At 41.2% G+C, this 24,967-nt stretch overlaps 1 protein-coding gene across 1 annotated transcript in view; it reads left to right on the top strand.

Annotated features, from left to right (window-relative positions):
• Positions 1–24,967, top strand: part of LOC126272977 (odorant receptor 43a-like) — a 194,062-nt gene that overhangs the window by 61,418 nt on the left and 107,677 nt on the right. The window contains exon 5 of the mRNA XM_049976317.1: positions 244–348. Coding sequence (XP_049832274.1) covers positions 244–348 — 105 coding nt within the window. The remainder of the gene's footprint in view (positions 1–243; positions 349–24,967) is intronic.

Raw genomic sequence — 24,967 nt, 5'->3', positions numbered from 1 at the left:
TCACCTGCCATTGGTACCTTTCGGATAGTGTGGGTTTCGTTGCTCCACAAGAGAGGAGTCGGCCGACCCGATGTCAGAGGCAGCCTGGCCAGAGTGTGAGCCGATTGGACAGGCACCGGAGGTAGCCAGGGTGGGGTAGCAGATGGAAACCAATATCGTTATAGTCAATTCCATTTGTATTTTAGCATACGTCGAATGTACTTGATTGCACATAGTAACTGGCTCATTCGCCGTATGTTACAGATTTCTAATGACTTTGGCGCCCTCTGTCGGTACTGTGTATACTTCACTGGAGCAGCCATTCAGCTCCTAATATTTTGCTGGTATGGGGAAGTACTGATCACAAAGGTAAGGTATTGTTCAGTATCAAATATTCGAAGATACACCTAATCTCTAAAGCTTTGACAAATGTTATTTCGAACAGTTTTAGTTAAACCCAGAGCTTTTGTCCGTCTCTGAGCTCCACAAGCTTTAACTTCGGAAGGTATAGTTCAGAATCAAATATTCGAAGGTATAAGTAATGTTTAAAGTTAAGACAAATGTTATGTCGAATAATTTTCGTGAAACCCATAGCTTTTGCCTTGTCTCTATCTGAGCTCCATAAAATTTAAACTAAATAACTTCCATACATAACTTGCAAAATTGCCTCGTTCCCTGAAATTTTTGGGAAAGCGTTAAAAAGGGAGAGGTGAAATCAATTATTTTTGATGCTTCATATAGTACACGTGTGCATTAATTAATTTCTTGAGATGACTAATTTATGAGGAACTCAACGGAGTTTATTCTGCAACTGAATTTAGCGAATCAGTCTAGTCTAAGATTATCATTCTGGTTCTAAGATATGCTATGTAATTTCCAACTCTTCTCTCACTGCTATAATGTCGTAGTTGTTATTTTTACAGAGGTCTATGTAGTGATGAACGATGTGTGTTTCTGCTGTGTACGTGGTCAGCAGTACCTTTGTAAAAATATTTATTTCCTTTTGTGGCCTAACCATTAGCATAAAACAGCTATGGATAAGGACGTAAGTCAGTATTTCAGCCATTCTTATCCATTGCTATTTTATGATAGTGGTCAGGCAGTACACAGAACACTGCAATGGAATATCGATCTGTGCACTTATTGATGGAGAACTGTATAAGATAATCGATACATGTATATGTGACAAATAGAGTATTTGATGCCAACGAACCTTCTTTTTACCTGGTTAATACTAAACCAGGAGATAATCGCATGTCTGAAACCAGTTATTCTGAACAAATACAGATTACAGCACTTGCGCGATGTCATTCTTCATATATTTTGAAGCTCTGTAGGATTATTTAAGTAGAATACCATATCTATCGGGGGGAAAAGGTGTTTGGTCACCAAAGATTAGATTAGATTAATTATTCCTTCCATAGACCCATAAAAGAGGGAGTCCTCCTGGGTGAGGAACATGTCAGATAAAGGCATTACAAAAATGTAAATACAAAAACTTGAGTTTCATTCATTTTAATGATTCTCTGTCAAACAGTAAAATTATGTACATGAATTAAATTTAAACTTCTAGTATTTTCAGTTATAATGCTTACATCTGCTTTCATTAAATCCATCATTCGCTTGTTTCTTGGCTATTACAACCAAGTATTGTCAAAAATTAAAGTAAATTATTCATTTCAGTTATCCTCAGTTAAGAATAATAAGATTGGGTACAATATTTATAATCATACTTCAACTATTTACAGACTTAAGACTTATATCTGCTTCCCATATATCTATCATTCGCATTGTAAGTAGTTACTAGACTGTTACAGCCAAATACTGTCAACAATTAAACTACAATAAATTTCCATTAGAATGGTCTACTGCACTTGTTGAGAAACTCATGGATGGAATAGAAGGAATTGGCCACCCAAAATTCCTTTAAATTATGTTTCAGTTGTGCCTTGTCTGAAACTAAACTCTTAATGGTTGCTGATAACTTATTGAAAATATGCGTTACTGAATACTGGACTCCTTTCTGGGTAGGAGTAAGTGATTTTAAATCTTTATATATATTGTTCTTATTCCTAGTATTGATATTGTGTACTAAGCAGTTAGTTGGAAAAAGAAATGTATTATTTACAACAAACTTCATTAAGAAGTAAATATACTGAGAGTCTGTGGTTAATATGCCCAATTCTTTGAATTGGTTTCGACATGATGTTGTTGGATTTACACTACTGATTACTCTTATTATACGCTTCTGTACTCTAACAATTTTTTTACTGTTTGTTGAGTTACCTCAAAAATATTATACCATATGACATAATGGAGTGAAAATAACTAAAATATGCCAGTTCTCTTATATTTACATTTCCTAAGTCAGACATCATTCGCATTGCAAACAGAGACTTGTTCAGGCGCTTTAGTATTTCGTTAGTATGTTGCTCCTAGCTGAATTTATTATCAAGGTGTAATCCCAAGAATTTTACACTCTCAACTTCTCCTATTTCCATGTCATCGTATTTTATACAAATACCAGAAGGAAATCTCTTCGAAGTTCTGAACTGCATATAGTGGGTGTTTTCAATGTTTAGTGACAGTGAGTTGGCTATGAACCACTTATTAATGTCAGTATAAATTTGATTAGCTGCCCTTTCTAAATTTATTTTTGATTTACTATTATTTGCAATGTTTGTACCATCTGAAAATTCGACAAACTTGGGATCTCGTAATTTAACAGATGACAGGTCATTAATATACACAAGTAACAGTAGTGGACCTAGTATGGAACCTTGGGGAACTCCACATATAGTTTCTTCCCAGTCAGATGATGTCTGATTGTCTACTGCTGAAATGTTATGTAATAGCACCCTTTGTTTTCTATTAGTAAGATATGACTGAAACCACTTTGCAGCACTACCAGTGACGCCATAATATTTTAATTTACTTAAAAGAATGCTGTGATTCAAACAGTCAAACGCCTTTGACAGGTCAGAGATCATGACAGTTGCCGCTAATTTGTTTTCCAATGAATTAAGGAAATTTTCGCTGTAAGTGTAAATAGCTTACTCACAGTCAGAACCCTTAAGAAACCTACATTTTGCCTCTGTCAGTATGTTATTTTCACTATGATGCTTAAGTAGACGCTTGAACATAACCTTTTCAAAGATTTTTGAAAAATCTGGCAAAAGTGAGATCGGTCTGTAATTTGACGGCATTTCATTGTCCTCTTTCTTGTGAAGAAATGTAACTTCAGCATATTTAAGCCAATCTGGGAATGTTCCTGTGACAAGTGATTCATTACACAAATAACTTAAAATATGACTAATCTCACACGAACACTCTTTTATTAACATTGTTTGTATGTTATCATAACCAATAGAATGCTTTGAGTTCATGGACTTTATGATGGATTCTACTTCTTTGGGTGAAGTCAATTCCATTTTACTGAGATTGCTTGTGTGCACTGTTCTCAGATAGTCCACTGCATTATTTTCTGAACCTGACAACCCCATACTATCTGTAACAGAGACAAAATAGTTGTTTAAATGGTTTGCAACACAGCATGCGTTTGTTACCAGGGTTTCATTTATTTTTAGAGCTATTTGTTCGTCCTCATTTCTGGTCCTACTTGTCTCTTACTGAACTATATCCCATATTGTTTTTATTATATTGCTGGATGTATTTATCTTTTTCTCATAATGCAGGTGTTAGGATTTCTGTATAACCTTCTTCAATATTTTGCTGTGATCAGTATGATCTCCTTACGCTCGTCAAGTGGTCTTGTCCGAGACTTCGAAGCTCTCGCAATAGCCACTGGCTGCAGATTGCTGCAATTCGTGGTTTATGTTAAGCTGTTATCTTGGCTTGCAAGGGACAAGGGATAAGCGGGCAGAGGAGGCGCGAATGCTCAGCTTGGCATTTGTGACATGATCTCCTAGCCCTCTCGTTAGGATATCCTTCGACTGTACGATGATTCCGGATGTATATTTAATACTTTCTGTGTAGAGTGGAGGTCTGATTTAACACACAAAGTGTGTATTATTGTCAGGAAGCGGAATACATGAGAACATGCGCGTAGGAATATATAATGGGTTGATGCATAAGTTCGTAGCGTTTTCCCTCGAGTTTAATAAACACAACAGATACACCTAACAGAGACATTACTCGTCAGTAATATGCTCTCCATAACAATTTACAAAAGATCGCCTGCGCTGGGGTAAGTTTTCGATACCTAGACAGGCGCTGGGGTAAGTTTTCGAGCCCTAGACAGGCGAAAAACACGTCGAATCAGATTCGGAGCGAATTTTTGTCTTGGAAAGGAGTTCCTTCAACGTTGTTCGACAGAGAGCGGAGAAGGTTAAATCCTGAGGGCACAAGATAATTGAATCGGGTGGGTGTGGAATGGTTTCCCAACCCAAGTCTTGTATAGCGTTTTTCGTTAGTTTCTCTTAATGTGTAAGGCGACGTTATTGTGGAGTAGCATCACTTCACGTAGTATTCATGGTCGTTGTTCTTGGGCGTTTGCAAGACGTTTCAGTTGTTGACAATAAATGTCAACAGTGATGATTACACTTCGGGGAGGCAATTCGTAGTATTCTGTTCCACCAGATGTGTAGCATTAACTTTTGTGGATGCGCGTTGGTCTTCATACAGGGTGTCTCTGTTTTGTTTGGGCTCACCCACGTCTTTCTTTTCGTTGTGTTAGTTAACTAGTAGCGATACAGCATAGAAAAGATCAGAATGATTTAAGATCCAGTTTATGCCGAGAAACCTAAGGTGCATATATGACCAAATATGACCATATATTTTTGTTATTTTGGCTTACAGCATGGGGTAACCTTACATCAGATTTTTGAACCTTCTCCATTGTTTGCAAATACCGCACCACAGTTAAGTACATTTGCCAGTTGATGAGTACAGTGGCATGGGTCATTGTGGATTAATGGGTTTAAACAGTATTTTAAAAACCCGAAATGTCTTCTTGGACGAGGAGTGTTACTAAACGATCTTCCTTAAAACGAAAAAACAATTGTCTTGGCGTGCTTTCTCCAGCAGCATTATTCCTACGGACGGTGCAAACATTGCTGGCTGTCTCCGCTGCTGTGACCCCTCTACAGCACTCAAACAGAAGAAAACATCGGAAATGTTCGGATTTCTCCGTTTGGCACTCCATTTTATTGCATCCACTGCTCCACTCACTATCTCCGAATGACAAAATGACCACATGAAAATGCAAACAGCAACAGTGATCAACAAATTAAAAAAAATTCTATAAATAACTAAGCCCATAGCAACCGGAATATCAATATGCGAAACATAAACGCTACAAACTTATGCACCAGCCTAATACCAGATGAGTCAGGTACATGAAAGTTTTGGTAATCGAAGTTGCTATAGAGGAGATGCACATCCGCCAGATAAGGATATAAACCCAATATTACTTCATCGTTGAAGTGCTGTAGACTTTTAAAATTAATTTCTCTCACTATCGATAACAACGAGCAAGTCATACTTGATTCAGAAAGTTTACTTAAGACAGCAATAACTAGTTACGAAGAATTAAGTTCTGAAGGGAGTGGGCAACAATGGATAGGCTCTCAGTTGAAGTAAATAGTTTAATGTCCAGGTAAGACAGAAATCAGTGACATGTCCAGATGAGAAATGAATATGTAAAACATTGCTGAAGGAATTTTTATCATGCCAAAGAGGTCGCAGATGATTTACATCAGCCATCCACCCTTAACCAATAGACATTTTCTAAACATAGCATCCTTATCAGATGAAGATACGTCCATCTGCCGAGGAAAGTATTTGATGTAACTGCAAAAATAGAAAGAAAGTATCAGGATCGAAATTATCAATTCAGGGCATGGATAGTACAAGAATATCATATCATTCATCACTTGTGTTAAGTCAAACGTGAGGAAACTTAGTATGTTATAAGCCCTTAGAAAGTTCTATTGTAAAATGATTAGCGACTTTTGTAATAATTAGAACATTCAGTGCTAAAAAGGTGAATTTAGAATAGCTCTAACGAAAATTCAAACTTATTGTACGCAATCTGATCATCATTTTTGTGAAGTAGAAGGAACTGCAACAACCCACCATGGCTGTGTAAAAATTTTGGGAAGATGTAGCAAAAAGCCAGTGCTGTAATGTTGGCGAACGAACTCAAGAGTACGAACAGTTACGTGAGAAGCGTTCAAAATTCTGTAAAAAAAGATTTTTACCTCTGAGACTGTGAAAATAAAAGACTCAAACCTGGAGCGTCCAAATAGTGGAAGAAAATAATGTGGACAGGTGAAGCGCCTCTCCTGGGCTAGTGATCGTATTGGTTGGACATTGACTTCTGGAAAACTGTGGCTTTGGTCAGATGAGTCCCGCTTTCGGTTCGTAAGAACTGATGGTAGAGTTCAAGCATTGATCTTAATGGAAATGAAGCGAACGATTCTGAAACGAAAGCTGTGTGGAAAATTAGATTCTGTCTTCCGAAATTACTTCATTTAAAGTTATTAAGCACAATCATACTTCAGTCAACGCAGAGGCGAGTAAATGACAGTTGTAGCAAGTAGGAAACGCGGAATTTAAAATCGGTTCACGTAGCTTTATCGGGAGTAGGCAACTGCTTTTCAGCAAGCCTGTAAGAAAAATGCAATTTATTTTAGCAGTTCCCTGGACCAAGGACTGTCGCATGTTAATGAAAAACACGTAATGGCTACAACAGGGTAAGAGAAGTTTTGCAGGACAAAGGTGCAGAACAGTAGACTTACGATACTGACGTTTATATCGGGCGGAAATTTGAACTTCGTTTTGTGCTTGGATCTGGTGAATGTTGTTAAGAGCAAGTAACTGTCGTGTGGAACCAACATAACGGGAATTCCAATCTCTTACGTTCATTCGTGAGATGAGCATTCAGAAATTCTGAAAAAGATAAGAGTAAACTGTGGGAAAAGACTGGTATATACAGTACTAGCAAACAATGCCTCGCAATTGCTAAATTCATGTGGGAGTTGTGATGTATGTCCTAAACGGCTTCATCCCCATTTTCTCCGGCCGTTTCCTCCTCTCTTTCTCCATCAGCTCCTTCTCCCCCCCCCCCCCCCCCCACTCATCTCTTCCTTCCTCTCTCTGCCTGTCCGCTTTTCACCACACTTTTTGTCAGATTCCTCCCCCACCCCCCCCACCCCCCCCACCCTCCCTGTTGTCTGTCCTCTTATGCCTCACTCTGACCTTGCGCCTGCAAACGAAACTTTGATTCCTACCTGAAGTCGCTTAAAATGAATGACTGCATCTGTTTGGAACACTGCTATACGGGACATGAAAGACACCTCTCCAGATGCTGAATCTGGTAGTAACTTCAATGACAGTATTTTGCATAGTTTTATTTTGTGTAAGGGTAGGATTACAAAGCTTCAGACGAATCAATTTTCCGTAGTAGTGTTCTGATTTCTGTGAAACCGACGTCTAGGAACAAATCAGAACAGCACATAGTGAAAGAAAATAGATGGGACAACCAATTTTTCTAATGCTTTACATGCAATCGTATCGCTGCTGAAAGTGGCTGCGAAAAATATATCAAAGCTGCGTATTTTCACAGCACAGCATTTTTCTGGCTCACAGTCGTTATCAGAAAACCTGTGCATTGTCGTTTAAAAAGTTCATAGCCTACGTTCGTCTAAATTTTATTAGAGTATTGAGTCAAGCTTTGACGCATTACATACGTCTATAAATGAATATATAAAAAAATGAATAGCTATATCCATACAAACGATTATTACAGTATCTTGTAAAAATTTTCAGAAACTCATTTAAGACCTCTTCGAAATTTTTGCTAACAGCATTTCTCCTTTATATATTTTATATGTACTTATATAACATGTTATTTTAAAATATGTTAAATATGTATGTCAAAATGTTTATTAGAGTATCGTGTGAGAATAGAAAGTGAAATGGTTAAGTACTTATAATGCTATTTGTTAAGAACGCTAAACGACGTTCCTTTGTATAGTAGTGTGAGTCAACAACTACAATAAGCGAGCACTGAGACTGAAGGCCAAGGTCGACATACTAGGACTGAAAAACGTACAGGACGGGAAAGCTATCTTTCACCCCTACCGTTCAATCTAAAATCAAGGAAGCAACGACTGAAGTAAAGGAAAAGTTGGAGTGTGTAAATAAAATGCAGTGTGGAAGTATACCAACGATAACATTCGCTCATAACATCGCTATCCTCAGTGAATGTCATGGATGTGGGATCCTGCCCACTAGTCTCTTATAGGGTGTCTGGGAAGATGTTTTCTCTGATAACTGGAAAACATACAAGCAGTTCAATTTAATTTAGTTTATTACAGTATTGAAATGACAGTATTTAACTTTCGCAAGCTATTGGCGACATGCAAATAATCAACGTCCTTTGGCAGATACAAATTCCATGCAAGCCAGTCACACAAGTTCATAAGCAACTCCTATCCGTACTGTCTCTGCAGCTCTTCTAGTGCTCTCTTCTAGTCCAGATCTACTAGTGGGCCGAGGCTAGTTTATTTAATTACTTTTCAATTCCCCGTTAAGGAAGGGCTGGCAGCAGTATAGCGCCGCTTTTCAGCCGAGACAGTAATTGCGTAACAGGGAGACATTTAAAACAACATAAAGGAGAAAATATGGCGAAACTGAGACATAAAAAGGGGTAATATAGTGGGAGGTAGCATACAAAAGGGGGTGATTGTAAAAATGGAGATACAAATCCAAAATAGTTGTGTACACAAGAACCCACACGCGATCAAAAGAACACAACGTGAAGTTTCGGAGGAGCATAAAAGTTGCAAGGGGCGGAGAAATGTCATGGACAGCAACACTATGTACAAGTCCAGCAGACGATTAAAATCACAGCAGTTCACTTCACGGTAAAACAGCACCAAACATAAGGTTGACATAGCACACATGACGAAGAACAAACTGGATCTGCCAGGGATACGTATACGAGGGAGAAGGGAAGAGAGGGGAAAAGGGTGGTGCTAGAGAAGGAGGAGGGGGGAGGAATAGTGTGGGTGCGCACAGAAGGGGCCTGGGGAGGGAAGGACGGGAGAGGGAAACAGCCGAGGAGTGGGTCACAGACTCAGCGGGTGGGGGGGGGGGGGGGGGGAAAGAGGAGAAACCGCTCTGGGGTATGGAGGCGAGAAAAAAAGATGCGTGGCACTTGGAGGAGGGGGTTGCGCTGACGCCAGGCTGCGCGTCGCTTTTCGCTTTTATTCTCACCGTGTAGATGCTGCTCTTGTCGTGGTTACGTCCTAGTCAGTGTGCTATTGGCTGATTTCGGCTGACAGCCCTTTCTGCTGTATCATTCTTGATCTTCGTAGCGGTACTTGTCGTTACGCTGAAACGATGGACATTAATTCGATTTGTTGACTGGAATGAACAGTCTATTGAGCAAAGAATATGAATTGAGAATAAGCCAAAGACGAAAATAACGAGAAGTAGCAGAAACAAGAATAGCGAGAACTTCAACATCCAAAGTAGACAAGGTTAAGGAATTCTCCTACTTTGGAAGTCAAATAAACTATGACAGACGAAGCAAAAAGGACCTAAAAACCAAACTATCACTGGAAATTTAGTTAGTTCTCGTCAAATGAAGTATGGCATATTCATTTCAAATATAAGCCTTAATTTGGGAACGAAATGTCTGGAAATTTTATGATGGTGATTCATGGACTGTGGAAAACCCCATTAGAAGACAATTGAAATGTGGTGATTCGGAATAACGATGAAAATTGCGTCGGCTAATAAGGTAAAGGTAGGGAGGTTCTCTACAGAAGCAGTGAAGCAGTGAACATACAGAATACACTAACATGAAGTAACAGATTGATGGGACATGTTTTAAGAAACCACAGCATAACTTCCACGTTACTAGAGGAAGCTGAGGAAGATAGAAACTGTAAAGGAAGTCAGAGAGTGGGGTCCGACAAATAAGTGAGGACATGGGGTGCAAGTGGTGCTTTCAGGTGAAAAGTTCGGAACAGGAAAGGAATTAAAGGCAGACCGTGTCAAACCAGTCACAAGGTGAGTAAAAAAAGATAGAAGGCGGTTTTAAGGTTAATGCCGACTTTACCGACTTCGAAATAACACTATGTGCATGTACACATACATAAAATAGAAAACTGTTGCATGCGAAATATTCAAATTGATTTGCGGCATGACTAAAAATTTCTTGTCTTAGCCTTCAACGTATCTCCAGGTACCTGTAAGTGTAGCAGCACCGCTACTCTTCAAGGTAATCATGAAAGAATGGTCTGGCAAATCACACGCATAACTTCCGAGAATGTGTGCAGACACCTCAGTTGTATAGAGGAAAGTGACTTCAGTGAAAATTTTGTTGTGTTTGGCAGAAGAGCCAACCGTGTTTTTCTAAAGGAGGCCGAAATGCACGCGTCTCAGCTCACGCAGGCTGGCGTGAGGTCTGGAACGTGACAAGGGAATTAGAATTGAGAAAAACGGACGTAGCTGGTTGAATACATAACTTTAATCCATTAATGGAGAACGTCGCTCTTTATGGTACATGATTCACAATATCAATAGTACGGATCCTGGCGCCTTGCTAGGTCGTAGCAAATAACGTAGCTGAAGGCTATACTAACTATCGCCTCAGCAAATGAGAGCGTAGACGTCAGTGAACCATCGCTAGCAAAGTCGGCTGTACAACTGGGGTGAGTGCTAGGAAGTCTCTCTAGACCTGCCGTGTGGCGGCGCTCGGTCTGCAGTCACTGATAGTGGCGACACGCGGGTCCGACGTATACTAACGGACCGCGGCCGATTTAAAGGCTACCACCTAGCGAGTGTGGTGTCTGGCGGTGACACCACAAATTTACTATGGCAAGTAATCAGACATCAGTAGTATCACCACCATGTGAAAATATTGGCAGCTAAATGTAATCATAAATTCCTTTTAAACATATACTAGACGTTCAGTCACTGGAATCAGTTCTTTCAGTGAAGTGTCTTGTAGTCAAAAATGCGTCAAATGGCTCTGAGCACTATGGGACTTAACATCTGAGGTCATCAGTCCCTTAGAACCTAGAACTACTTAAACCTAGCTAACCTAAGGACATCACACACATCCATGCCCGAGGCAGGATTCGAACCTGCGACCGTACCGGTCGCGCGGTTCCAGAATGAAGCGCTGTCTAGTAGTACCTGTCCGGAGTGATCTAGTGTGAAACAATTACACCTGAAATTATCTGAGAGAATGGTACAGGGCAGAGCGTTTTTTTATTGAAATAATTAGAAGAAAGCAACAAAAATGTCTATTACAAGAAAGTCGTTCGATGAATTTGTGATGTTCCACGATCGGGAGGAGTAAGCCCATTGAATTAGCATCAAAAGTAGGGATAGTCACTGAAATTGTACTTAGAACTGTAAACCGTAGATACTGTGAATTGCGGAGACATTTACTCTCCAAATTTCAATGGTCAACTTCCGAAACAAGTCAATAATAATAGAGATTGTTATGAGACACTCCACGCCATCAGGAAAACAATCGTCAAAAGGTAGTGGATTGCGCTAATGCACCCAACTGAAAAGTTGCCTTCCAGATTTCAGTATGTGACAACTCAGTGAAACACTAAATCTAAAAAAGGTGCCTTGAGATTAACAATACTAGGTCTCATACTAAGTTTATAAGTCTCTAATTTGTGATGAAGAATGGAAATTGCTTTGGTTTAAACCTACAGTGTGATATGACGTTAACGTTATAGAGGTGACTAACTTAAATTTAGCTGTCACCAAAGTTAATTACTTTTTGTAGATATAACTTCAGATGTCAATTTCTATCAATATATACCAGCAGCTGAGACACGTAATCGTTGGTCGTTCGTTATTGCAAGTGTTGCGCTCAAGGGAATTAATTTACTATAGAGAGTTTGGTCGTAGACTCCTACACTTACGTATATTATTTATGGAATGAAAATCAGTAACAGGAAACAAAAATATCGGCAACAGGAGAAAATGAAAGTGTTAAAATAATGCTGAATGGAGAACTATTAGAGCATGTAAAAACATCTAATCTGCACCAGAACAGACCTTTAAAAGGCGCAAAGGTTTATCCTCAGCCGACAGGCATCACTCGATTCAGATATGGAGGTGCATGTTGTCAGCACACCCCTCTCCTGCCCGTTGTCTGTTTTAGTGACTGCTGTTAGAACATGTGCAGGTGTTTAAATACCTCGTCAACAAGATAGAAACAAACTGGAGACCATCACAAAAAATAAAACGAGGATTACTGCAGCAAGAGAGATATTTTATGAGAAAAGAGGGATTGTCTTCATCAATATCGGCAAAGATTTGACAGAAAGATGGGTGAAATGTTTTTTATGGAGTGTTCCCATGTACGGTTCTAAAAAGAGGGCACTGAAGAAGACAGACAGAGCAAGACGAGATGCTTCTCAGATGTGGATATGGCGAAGGATCGAGAGAATTAGTTGAATGGCTACAGCGAAAAATGAACAGGCACTGAGAAGGGTGGGACGGCAGAGACAATTGCCGAATGCAATTTATAAAAAGTGAATGAAACAGTATTGGACATATATTATGAAAGAGGGAGGCGCTTACATAAAAGTTCTTAGACGGCTGTGTGAAAAGGAGAAGGAGGCGTGGAAGGAAGAGGTTTCAGACTAAGGATGATGTGGTGAATGGCAGCACATTGATCGAAATGGATGTAAGGCCAGCCAGTTATGCAAAACACCGTTTTCTCCAAGTTCCCAGACATGTTTCAGCACCTCTGTGGAATTATCAGTGGGTTTCTATTTAATTTATTTGTAATGTGAACATTTTTATTAAATGGATAGAAATTTACGATAATATTTAGTTGAAACAACAATTCGTTTCTTTTTGTTAATACCTTCACACTCGGTTTGCATGATTTTCAGGATCAACTGTGTGTTATTTATTGCAGGCAGCTTGTCATCTGCAGCCAAACGACGCTAAGATAAAAGCTAATTGATGATGACGGTTGTAACAAGTAAATTACTATTCACCTAATATTACCAAAGTCGGCTTCATATGAAGGACACCACATGATAAAACAGTAACTGGAAAATACAATCCAAGTTTCCTGGTTCAATTTGGTAAAGATATTTGTGAGAAGCGGGCTATTATGGAAATAAAAAATTACTTTTTTTGGGACAACGCATCTAGCTCTCAAATCTGTTTAGCAATAGGATAATTGAGATATTTTAAATACGAATTGTTGATTCTTCAGCACTATTCAGAGATCTGGCATGTTAAAACATCCACCCAATTCGTCACGCAAGGAAATATTAAGTTGGACAATAGAGTCCAATACAGCTGTAGTGGTTAATGGTTATCCATAATACCCATCTAGTATCATCTGACAGATGTAACGGATTCTCTGTGAATATGCTAAAAACTCATTAAACAGATTCCAACGCAAAAAACTATTGTTTTTTAGTAAAACAATCGACAATCGTTTTAGAGATCAAGTTGTTTCCTCTGTATACTTATAGTATGGATCTAAGGCTGACTGTCTACGGCTACATCAGATAAAAGCATATCTAAATCACAACAGAAGAATTCATTGTAAAGGTATATTAACGAATCACTAAAATCTCTGGTACTTGTTATGAATACCCCAATACGTGCTGTTTAGTTATTCTACAGATATAACAACCTCAACTTGTACTAAAAATCGCCATCTTAAATATCTTAATGACGCAGAAGGAAGCTGTGAATGATTGTGGTACCTACTTATTGCAAAGGGGATTATTTGTTACATTTACGTACTTACCGCATATTATATTTACAAGTGCTATCAGAGAATGTTACTCGAAAACAGTTGTATCCCTGGATCATCAATCATCTGCCTGGTTTGGTATTGCCACTACTGCTTCCTTTGCTGTACCAACCTTTTTAACTCAGAGTAGCATATACATACTTTAGGAGCCCGGGTGGTCCCGGTAGCCTGCGGCGTAGTGGATGGCTGTGCGGAGACCTCTCCAGTTGTCAGGATGCTGGGAAATGGCTGCGGAAGCGTCAGAGACGCCAAAGAAACATTATTAATTCATAACATCTTTATTCACGCCGAGTACAATGTGGCTTGGTGATATCAACGACTTTCCCCGAGTCCTTGCTGACTCGTAGCGATGACACCAGATTCGGGCCGCGCAGCGCCGCGTGCTGTGACATAGCGGAGGAATGCCCTTACTTCGGGCGCGCGTGGCTGGCGGCGCCCGGCTGAGCGGCGTCTCGGCTGCGGACAGCAAGCTGCTGCGCGTGGATGGCTCTGGGTTGGAGCCTGTCGGCACGAGAAGCATTCTCGTACTGCCGAGTGTACTCTATCCCACCCCATCTTCTTCCCTGCTCCTCCTGGTGGCTCGTCTGTGGTGGACGGGCGGAGAGGGCTGCAGTCCTCCAGCATCGTCAGCTCACCCGGTTGTGACGGCGGATGCAGATGTGGTCAGCATTGGCCGCGAGCGAGTCTGCCGCGATGTCTCCTAATCCTGGGTTGATGACTGACAGTGGCAGCAGAGAGGACCAGAGCTGGTACTGTTCCCTCACGTCTGCTGTTGGATGGGCTGCCCTTACTGCAACATCTCCTTAATAAGGATTAACATGTCGATCACCGAGCTGATCGCTACGCAGCGACCCAGTCCACATCTAACTGTAGGTCTAACTGCGAGTGCCAGTGCCTTGTTGCTATCCAAGCTGGCGTATTAAAAGGAAGCACGGGCGACGTCCTGACGTCATGCTCGTTTGTAATGACCACATTCGTTCCACTTACACTGCTGATTCATCTGTCGTACTCGCCCCTTAGGTGTTCTTGAGACAGAGTTACGTGTTGTTGCGACAAACTTACGCGAAGTTGTGAAATGCAGTACAGCTGTTGCTATACCTCTGTCTTGCACTCTGCGAAAGTCTCCGTCTAACAGAAACCCGCGTGCTAAGCAATTCTCTCCCACTTGTTGTGTGTAACCAGGCCATTGCTCCTGCGCGACGACACATTCCGATACATGTGCAATCCTCCTAGCTCTTGCCTAACCTACTGCCTCTCGCTCTTGGCATAGGCAACGAAACTCTGAAAATATTCCACGTGTCCAACTCTTTAGTGTTTCGCGCCACCACAATACAGCGCCATTAATTAACCATATTTCTTGGACATTTTTCCTGTCTCAGCCTTCCTCAGCTGTTTTTACTGCCTAAGTCCAGCTAGTACCAGGATAGTTATCCCCTGATGTATCAACATATGTACTATTACCCTGCCCTATCTTCTTGTCATCGTTTTCCATATATAACTATCTTCACTGATTGCTCAGATAAAGACCTCATTTCGTATCTGATCCAGTCACTTGACCTTCACCGTAATTTTTTTCCCACAGACGAAGATTCACTTCCATGCAACTCTGTCCTTCAGGTATAAATTCTCAGAAGTTTATTCCTCAAATTAAGGTCAATGTTAGGTAATAACAGACTTCTTTTGTCCAGGAATTCCCTCTTTCCCTTGTTAGTCTAGTTTTTATGTCTTCGTTGCTCCGTCCATCATGCGTTACTTTGGTCCTACAGTAGCACACAGCCTTCACTATTTGTATTTCGTGGTCCCCAATTATAATATTAAGTCTATACTAATCTCTATTCTGCTGTTTCTCATTACTTTCATCTTTCTTCTGTTTACTCATTATCTCTGTTGCAACTGTTCATTTCCTTCAGTATTTTTTTTAATTTTAATTTTTTTCTTTTTACTTTTTTTACTTTGACTAGGGCTAGCAATGTTATTAGTCAATTCGAGCGTGGAAAATATTTCAGCTTTAACTTTAATTCCACTGCTGATTTCTGCTTTACGTCATCGCTTCTCCTGTGTACAGATTGGACACTAAGGGGGACGTGCTGTTTTCCGCCTTACACTATTTTTAATACGACAACCTTTTTTATAGATATTCCGGTCTTATCGCTCCTTCTAGACTTTTGTTAGTACTTTGCATAACCAGTCTTCCCCTAGAGCTATACAGTTGTTTTTTGAGAATTTCGAATATCTCCCACCATGTTACACTTTTTATAGGTCGACAAGTCCAATGAAACTGTCTTTCTGTCTCTTAAGACCTCCTTCCATTATCAAGATAAACGTCAGAAATGCTTCTTTTTCTCCCCTCAGTTTTCTTTCCTTTCTTCTGCATATTATTGCTGTCAGCAACTGGGATACATGAGTTGGCAAGCTGATTGTACGATAACTGTAACTCCTACCTGCTCTTCCTATCCTGCTAACGGTAATGATGATATTATTCCGAAAGTGTAGTAGTATGTCTCCAGAATCATAGATTCTGCACACCAAGTTTTAAAAGTCTTCCTGCTGTAGTTTCTGTCACTTACCTCAATGCCTTTAGAAATATGGGAGAGAAGTTCTCTCTGCCTTCTGCGGAGTCATAACGTTACAGAAGTCTTATGAAAGGAACGTCGGTGAAAACTTTGTTTCATCTCTGTATGTCCATCTTTTCAGAGATGGTTGCGGAACTCGGCTGTTCGCTAAAGCATGTCGAATCAAACACCTTTCAGCCGTCTAATTTCCAAACAGTTATTTTATTTGGCTACCGCGTTCTGTTTTACTATGTCATCTTCAGGCTCCAGACCGACATGTAGGAAAATTCCAACCTCGGTTCCGGTCAAAATAGGGTCAGCATTGAGATAATGGTATCTGTTGATTTGTGCTTGCTATAGCGCTGTAACAAGCAGAAATCTATAGATTTAGACCGGAACCGAGATTGGAATTTTCCTACACTTCAGTCAGGGGCCTGAAGATTGGCGTAGTAAATCGTCGAAACTGGTAACCAAGTAAAATAACTGTTTGGAAATTGCATGGCTGAAAAGTGTTTGCAATACTTTCTTTTATATAGTCCATTGCGGCACAGGCAAATATGATACAATGTATTATGAAGCGTGAGATGTTTTTCAGTAGGTATTTGTTGTAAACTATTCATCAGCTAGCAAATAAGAACACTTCAGAAAATGATTTAAGGGAACATCACCTGAGAAGATTTATTGGTAGCAGCACGAAGTGTCTAGAAATTACGTTGTGCCATGACATAACCGGGGTAAATTCAGTACGATATTTCATCACAGAAGCGTAAATTAAACATGTTAGTCCACATTTGAGTAGATGTCTGAATTATGGAAATGAATGAGGACAGCGTGTCACAGCCGGCATGCATAATCCTGCGGGAACTGGCCCCCCTGTCGCTAACGCCCTCCTCTCTACGTCGTGGCGATGTCCATTTCCTGCCCCGCTGCACAGGGGATGCTGATGTGTGCTGAAACTGGCAGCGGCGGAGAGAAAGAGGGGTGGGGGTGAAGAGAGAGAGAGACAGAGAGAGAGAGAGAGAGAGAGAGAGAGATAGAGAGACAGAGAGGGAGGGAGGGGATGGAAGGTGGGAACTATATAAATGGAGGAAATGAAACCAAGACATCGAGACTTCAGTAGTGGATTCACATGAAACTGCAGCCACTCATGTAAGACAAAAACCAGCACTAGCTTCGGTAGCGACAAGCCAAGAAATATAGCTGTACGTTACTCGAGGAATCTATCACAGCACCACGCCGTAGCGATTCGGATGGTATTATTTTAAGAGCGTTTTCTAGAGTGATAATATACTATACGCTGCTCGTTTTATCTGCAGATGGTCTTTAGTTACGACATATCTATTTCTAGATTTGTTGGTAATTAACTACGGAAAATAACTTCGTTGGAAGTTCACTACCGCTATAGAGCATCATAGATGCTCTCTTTTGATCAACTGAATTGTTAGTCAATTACTTTACGTTATCACTTACGTAACAATTCGATCCCAATTTTTATGCTAAAATAACGGCGATGAATAAAAACATTGAAAGAAATGGTTCAAATGGCTCTGAGCACTATAGGATTTAACATCTGAAGTCATCAGTACCCTAGAACGTAGAACTACTTAAACCTAACCAACCTAAGGTCATCACACAATAACCATGCCCGAGGCAGAATTCGAACCTGCGACAATAGCTGTCACGCGGTTCCAGACTGAAGCGCCTAGAACCGTTCGGCCACGTAAGAGCATATGGACTATTAGACCAATTGTGTGATTGGATTGAAAAGTTCCTAGATAACAGAACGCAGCATGTCATTCTCAATGGGGAGAAGTCTTCCGAAGTAAGAGTGAGTTCAGGTGTGCCACAGGGGAATGTCGTAGGACCGTTACTTTTCACAATATACGTAAATGACCTTGTGGATGACATCGGAAGTTCACTGAGGCTTTTTGCGGATGATGCTGTGGTATATCGAGAGGTTGAAACAATGGAAAATTGTACTGAAATGCAGGAGGATCTGCACCGAATTGACGCATCGTGCAGGGAATGGCAATTGAATCTCGATGTAGACAAGTGTAATGTGCTACGAATACATAGAAAGAAAGATCCCTTACCATTTAGTTACAATATAGCATGTCAGCAACTGGAAGCAGTAAATTCCGAAATTATCTGGGAGTAGGCATTAGGAGTGATTTAAAATGGAATGATCATATTGTTGATCGTCGGTAAAGCAGATGCCAGACTGAGATTCATTGGAAGATTCCTAAGGAAATGCAATCCGAAAACAAAGGAAGTAGGTTACAGTACGCTTGTTCGCCCACTGCTTGAATACGGCTCAGCAGTGTGGGATCCGTACCAGATAGGGTTGATAGAAGAGATAGAGAAGATTCAACGGAGAGCTGCGCGTTTGGTTACAGGATCATTTAGTAATCGCGAAAGCGTTACGGAGATGATAGATAAACTCCAGTGGAAGACTCTGCAGGAGACACCTTCAGTAGCTCGGTACGGGCTTTTGTTGAAGTTTCGAGAACGTACCTTCACCGAGGAGTCGAGCAGTATATTGCTCGCTCCTACGTATATCTCGCGAGGAGACCATGAGGATAAAATCAGAGAGATTAGAGCCGAGACAGAGGCATACCGACAATCCTTCTTTCCACGAACAATACGAGACTGGAACAGAAGGAAGAAACCGATAGAGGTACTTAAGGTACCCTCCGCCACACACCATCAGGTGGATGGCGGAGTATGGATGTAGATGCAGATGTAGATGTAGAACGTAGGTCACTGGTCAATGTGCACTGAATACGTACCAAATGCGCGCGCGCGCGCGCGCGCGCGCGCGTACCTGTGTGTGTGTGTGTGTGTGTGTGTGTGTGTGTGTGTGTGTGTTTCTGTGTGTGTGTGTGTGTGGATTCCTAAGGGATCAAATTGCTGAGGTCCTCGGTCCGTAGACTTACACACTATTTAAACTAGGTTACGCTAAGAGCAACACACACACCATTGCACGAGGGAGGAATCGAACCTCCGGCGGGAGAGGCCGCGTAATTCGGTACTTGGAGCCTCAAACCGCGCGGCCACTCTTCGCGGCACCAAACGTCTGGATATCCAATAGCACTTCACACCATAAGGCCTTGAATTAACGCTGTATGCCTTGTGCGAATGCAGTCATTTTAATGCTGCTCCCCCTATCTGCGGTGAACCAAAATGCGGCCATCATTTTCTGACAAACAGAACCGAAAACGCCATCTCATGCCATTCCGTCCACAGTGACGTCATTGCATACACCACTGCCGTCCAGCACGATTCTGCACATTCGTCGAATGGAGGCGGACAAGTGGACGGCAAGCACGTAACCCACGCCGTAGTAAACGACGGCGGACTGTCGCTTCTGATTTTGTACGATGTGTGACACCGTTCCACTGTTGCACCACAGCCGAGAAGGAGTCGGATCTGCCCTGGGGTGCCATTCGGATGAGGTGTCGATGTTCACGGAGAGCGGTCTGTGTGGTACGACCCGAGCCATCTTGTCGTGTTTTATCTTCTTCTTTGAACTATTCTGCACACACCCGTTGCACTGCCGAAGCTCTTCGTCCCACACGAGCAGCAGTTTCTCTCATGAATGCATGACATTCTCTAATGCCAGAAATGACCTATGTTCCAATCCAACTGATTTGATGGTACGGCTCGCGCATGCATCTGTAAGGCATCTTGCACATCTGCTCAAGTCACACCGATCCGTTACCTTCGGTTGAACTGCAACAACGAGAGCCGTGGGGAAACGTTACCGGTACGTTGTGCTGCGCCACGATATCGATGATGTCCTTGAGCCCGCGGGCGAACATGGTTCAAATGTTAATCATTTCTGCAGAGCTTACTAACGTACATGTTCTGTGAATATGAACGTCGTATCTCTAGTCGTCCAAGATGTTCAATTTCTTTTCTAAGCTAGATTGTACATTCATATGTATCATTTACTTCAGAAGCAACAAAGTGTGCAGAAAAATGTAAAACACTCCCTCTTAAGCGACTGTATTATTTTCACATTAATTTCGGAAAAAGTGTTTACATATGAACTATATCCAACGAATTTGAGTGTGAGATGTATACACTCTTGTCATTTAAACACAGATCCAAAAAAGTTGTTCTTTTAAAGAACGACAATTAATATGTTTTTATTAAAAATGAAATTCCTCCAGCTGTACTTAAGATATTTTATTTACTTCGCTACTAGTTTCGACGTTGCGTCAACGCTATCTTCAGGCCAGTACGCTTTGATGAAATCAATTGAGTGTGACCTAGCCTAGAAGTTCGCGGTGAGACCAACTTGTATTGGTCTCACCGCGAACTTCTAGACTGAGCCACACACAACTGATTTCATCAAAGTGTACGGGCCTGGAGATGGCTCTGAGACAACCTCGAAACTAGTAGCGAAGTAATTAAAAAGTATTAAGTACAGCTGGAGGAATTTCATTTTTAATAAAAAAATTTACCATTTGTGCCCCGCGTTCATCCAGTTTAAATATGGATGTACGAAGACAATTAATATGTCTTAGAATTCCGCTGCGTGATGACTTATGAATAGCATGTTGTTGTGTTCTTCAGTCCTGAGACTGGTTTGATGCAGCTCTCCATGCTACTCTATCTTGTGCAAGCGTCTTCATCTCCCAAAACCTACTGCAACCTACATCCTTCTGAATCTGCTTAGTGTAGTCATCTCTTGTTCTCCCTCTACGATTTTTACCCTCCACGCTGCCCTCCAATACTAAATAGGTGATCCCTTGATGCCTCAGAACATGTCCTACCAACCGATCCCTTCTTCTGGTCAAGTTGTGCCACAAATTTCTCTTCTCCCCAATCCTATTCAATACTTCCTCATTAGTTACGTGATCTACCAATCTAATCTTCAGCATTCTTCTGTAGCACCACATTTCGAAACCTTCTATTCTCTTCTTGTCCAAACTAGTTATTGTCCATGTTTCACTTCCATACATGGCTACACTCCATACAAATACTTTCAGAAATGACTTCCTGACACTTAAATCTATACTCTATGTTAACAAACTTCTCTTCCTCAGAAACGCTTTCCTTGTCATTGCCAGTCTACATTTTATATTGTCTCTACTTCGACCATCATCAGTTATTTTGCTCCCCAAATAGCAAACCTCCTTTACTAGTTTATGTGTCTCATTTCCTAATCTAATTCCCTCAGCATCACCCGACTTAAATCGACTACATTCCATTATCCTCGTTTTGCTTTTGTTGATGTTCATCTTATATCCTCCTTTCAAGACACTATCCATTCCGTTCAACTGCTCTTCCAAGTCCTTTGCTGTCTCAGACAGAATTACGATGTCATCGGCGAACCTCAACATTTTTATTTCTTCTCCATGGATGTTAATACCTACTCCGAATGTTTCTTTTGTTTCCTTCACTGCTTTCTCATTATACAGATTGAATAACATCGGGGAGAGACTACAACCCTGTCTCACTACCTTCCCGACCACTGCTTCCCTTTCATGTCCCTCGACTCTTATAACTGTAGGCATATATGAAGAAAATGCGTCAGTTTGTATAAGTAATTTCTATACAAAATAGGTACAGGTTATTAACTCTTCCATGATGTATCATTTTGCTGTTGAGAAAGTAAATTTCATCTTTTCTGAGCGCTAAGGATCTTGACAGCAGATTGAAACGTCCCCTTAGAAAAATTATACAAGACTATGCTTAAACTGACACTCAATATTTTTAGCGCAACGCAATCTGACTTTCAAAAATCCCTACAAAAAAATGGCCCTGACTAACATTAACCTATACCTCTGACAAATCACTTACCTCACCAAAAATCTTCGTTACTCTAACTACTGTAACTGTAACTACTGTTACTCTAACTAGTGTCAGTGTCGCCCTAACCGCCGTCTGCTTCACGTCTGCTGTGCAGCGAGCAACCTTAATTTAAGTATTAACAGTATTTTTCTGACTTGTCACTTCTTCCGTGTGTTTTTGATTTTTGGAAGCTTTAATTGTCGAGTGCTATTAATAGTGTTCCGTAGATTTCGTGTTTGTTTTGAATACAGTCAGAGAGAGTCCCTTTAGTCAGCCATAGTGCTAGTAGTGCTAGTGTTTGTTTTCAATACAGTCCAGAGACAGTTAGCGCTATTTTCATTGTTTTCTACAAGAAGTGGTTATCAAGAAGTGGTGGGGTTTCGGGTTCCGCTGAATAGGTCAGGAGTTCACTACACTCAGCTGGCGGCTACACGGGTAGCGGAGGCTGTGTGGCGTGGACTGGGCGGTTTTTTAGGTTAGAAGGCCTCGGGAAAGTGCGGGATGGGCTGCAATGTCAAAGGGTGCTTGGCAATTACAGGACGTGCTTGGATCAAGGAACAGTCGGAATTATAGTTGTAAACTGTTGTAGTTGCGCTGGAAAAGTCCCTGAGCTTCAAGCGCTAATAGAAAGCACAGAAGCTGATATCGTTATAGGTACAGAAAGCTGGCTAAAGCCTGAAATAAGTTCTGCAGGAATTTTTACGAAGTCTCAGACGGTGTTCAGGAAAGATAGATTAGGCAGAATTGGTGGTGGAGTGTTGGTGTCTGTCAGTAGCGGTTTATCTTCTAGTGAAGTCGAAGTAGATACTCTGTGCGAATTGGTGTGGGTGGAGGTTATACTTAACAGCCGAATTAAGTTAATAATTGGCTCCTTCTACCGACCCCCAGACTCCGATGATACAGTTGCGGAACAGTTCAGGGAAAGTTTGAGTCTCGTAACAAATAAATACCCCACTCATATGGTTATAGTTGGTGGGGACTTCAACCTACCCTCGGTATGTTGGCAAAAATACTTGTTCAAAACCGGTGGTAGGCACAAAACGTCTTCCGAGATTGTCCTAAATGCATTCTCCGAAAATTATTTAGAGCAGTTAGTCCACGAACCCACGCGAATTGTAAATGGTTGCGAAAACACACTTGACCTCTTGGCCACAAACAATCCAGAGCTGATAGAGAGCATCATGACTGATACAGGGATTAGTGATCACAAGGTCATTGTAGCTAGGCTCAATACCATTTCTTCCAAATCCATCAGAAACAAACGCAAAATAATTTTATTTAAAAAAGCGGATAAAGTGCCACTAGAAGCCTTCCTAAAAGACAATTTCCATTCCTTCCGAACTGACTATGCGAATGTAGACGAGATGTGGCTCAAATTCAAAGATATAGTAGCAACAGCAATTGAGATATTCATACCTCATAAATTGGTAAGAGATGGAACGGATCCCCCGTGGTACACAAAAAAGGTCCGAACGCTGTTGCAGAGGCAACGGAAAAAGCATGCGAAGTTCAGAAGAACGCGAAATCCTGAAGATGGGCTAAAATTTACAGACGCGCGAAATTTGGCACGTACTTCGATGCGAGATGCCTTTAATAGGTTCCACAACGAAACATTGTCTCGAAATTTGGTAGAAAATCCGAAGAAATTCTGGTCGTATGTAAAGTACACAAGCGGCAAGACGCAGTCAATACCTTCGCTGCGCAGTGCCGATGGTACTGTTATCGACGACTGCGCCGCTAAAGCGGAGTTATTGAACGCAGTTTTCCGAAATTCCTTCACCAGGGAAGACGAATGGAATATTCCAGAATTTGAAACACGAACATCTGCTAGCATGAGTTTCTTAGAAGTAGATACCTTAGGGGTTGCGAAGCAACTCAAATCGCTTGATACGGGCAAGTCTTCAGGTCCAGATTGTATACCGATTAGGTTCCTTTCAGATTACGCTGATACTATAGCTCCCTACTTAGCACTCATATACAACCGCTCGCTCACCGATAGATCTGTACCTACAGATTGGAAAATTGCGCAGGTCGCACCAGTGTTCAAGAAGGGTAGTAGGAGTAATCCATTTAACTACAGACCTATATCATTGACGTCGGTTTGCAGTAGGGTTTTGGAGCATATACTGTATTCAAACATTATGAATCACCTCGAAGGGAACGATCTATTGACACGTAATCAGCATGGCTTCAGAAAACATCGCTCTTGTGCAACGCAGCTAGCTCTTTATTCGCACGAAGTAATGGCCGCTATCGACAGAGGATCTCAAGTTGATTCCGTATTTCTAGATTTCCGGAAAGCTTTTGACACCGTTCCTCACAAGCGACTTCTAATCAAGCTCCGGAGCTATGGGGTATCGTCTCAGTTGTGCGACTGGATTCGTGATTTCCTGTCAGGAAGGTCGCAGTTCGTAGTAATAGACGGCAAATCATCGAGTAAAACTGAAGTGATATCAGGTGTTCCCCAGGGAAGCGTCCTGGGACCTCTACTGTTCCTGATCTATATAAATGACCTGGGTGACAATCTGAGCAGTTCTCTTAGGTTGTTCGCAGATGATGCTGTAATTTACCCTCTAGTAAGGTCATCCGAAGACCAGTATCAGCTGCAAAGCGATTTAGAAATGATTGCTGTATGGTGTGTCAGGTGGCAGTTGACGCTAAATAACGAAAAGTGTGAGATGATCCACATGAGTTCCAAAAGAAATCCGTTGGAATTCGATTACTCGATAAATAGTACAATTCTCAAGGCTGTCAATTCAACTAAGTACCTGGGTGTTAAAATTACAAACAACTTCAGTTGGAAGGACCACATAGATAATATTGTCGGGAAGGCGAGCCAAAGGTT

This window comes from Schistocerca gregaria, chromosome 5 (assembly GCF_023897955.1).
Source record: "Schistocerca gregaria isolate iqSchGreg1 chromosome 5, iqSchGreg1.2, whole genome shotgun sequence".
In the NCBI taxonomy this organism is placed as follows: Eukaryota; Metazoa; Arthropoda; class Insecta; order Orthoptera; family Acrididae; genus Schistocerca; species Schistocerca gregaria.
This window is presented reverse-complemented; position numbering and strand designations above follow the sequence as displayed.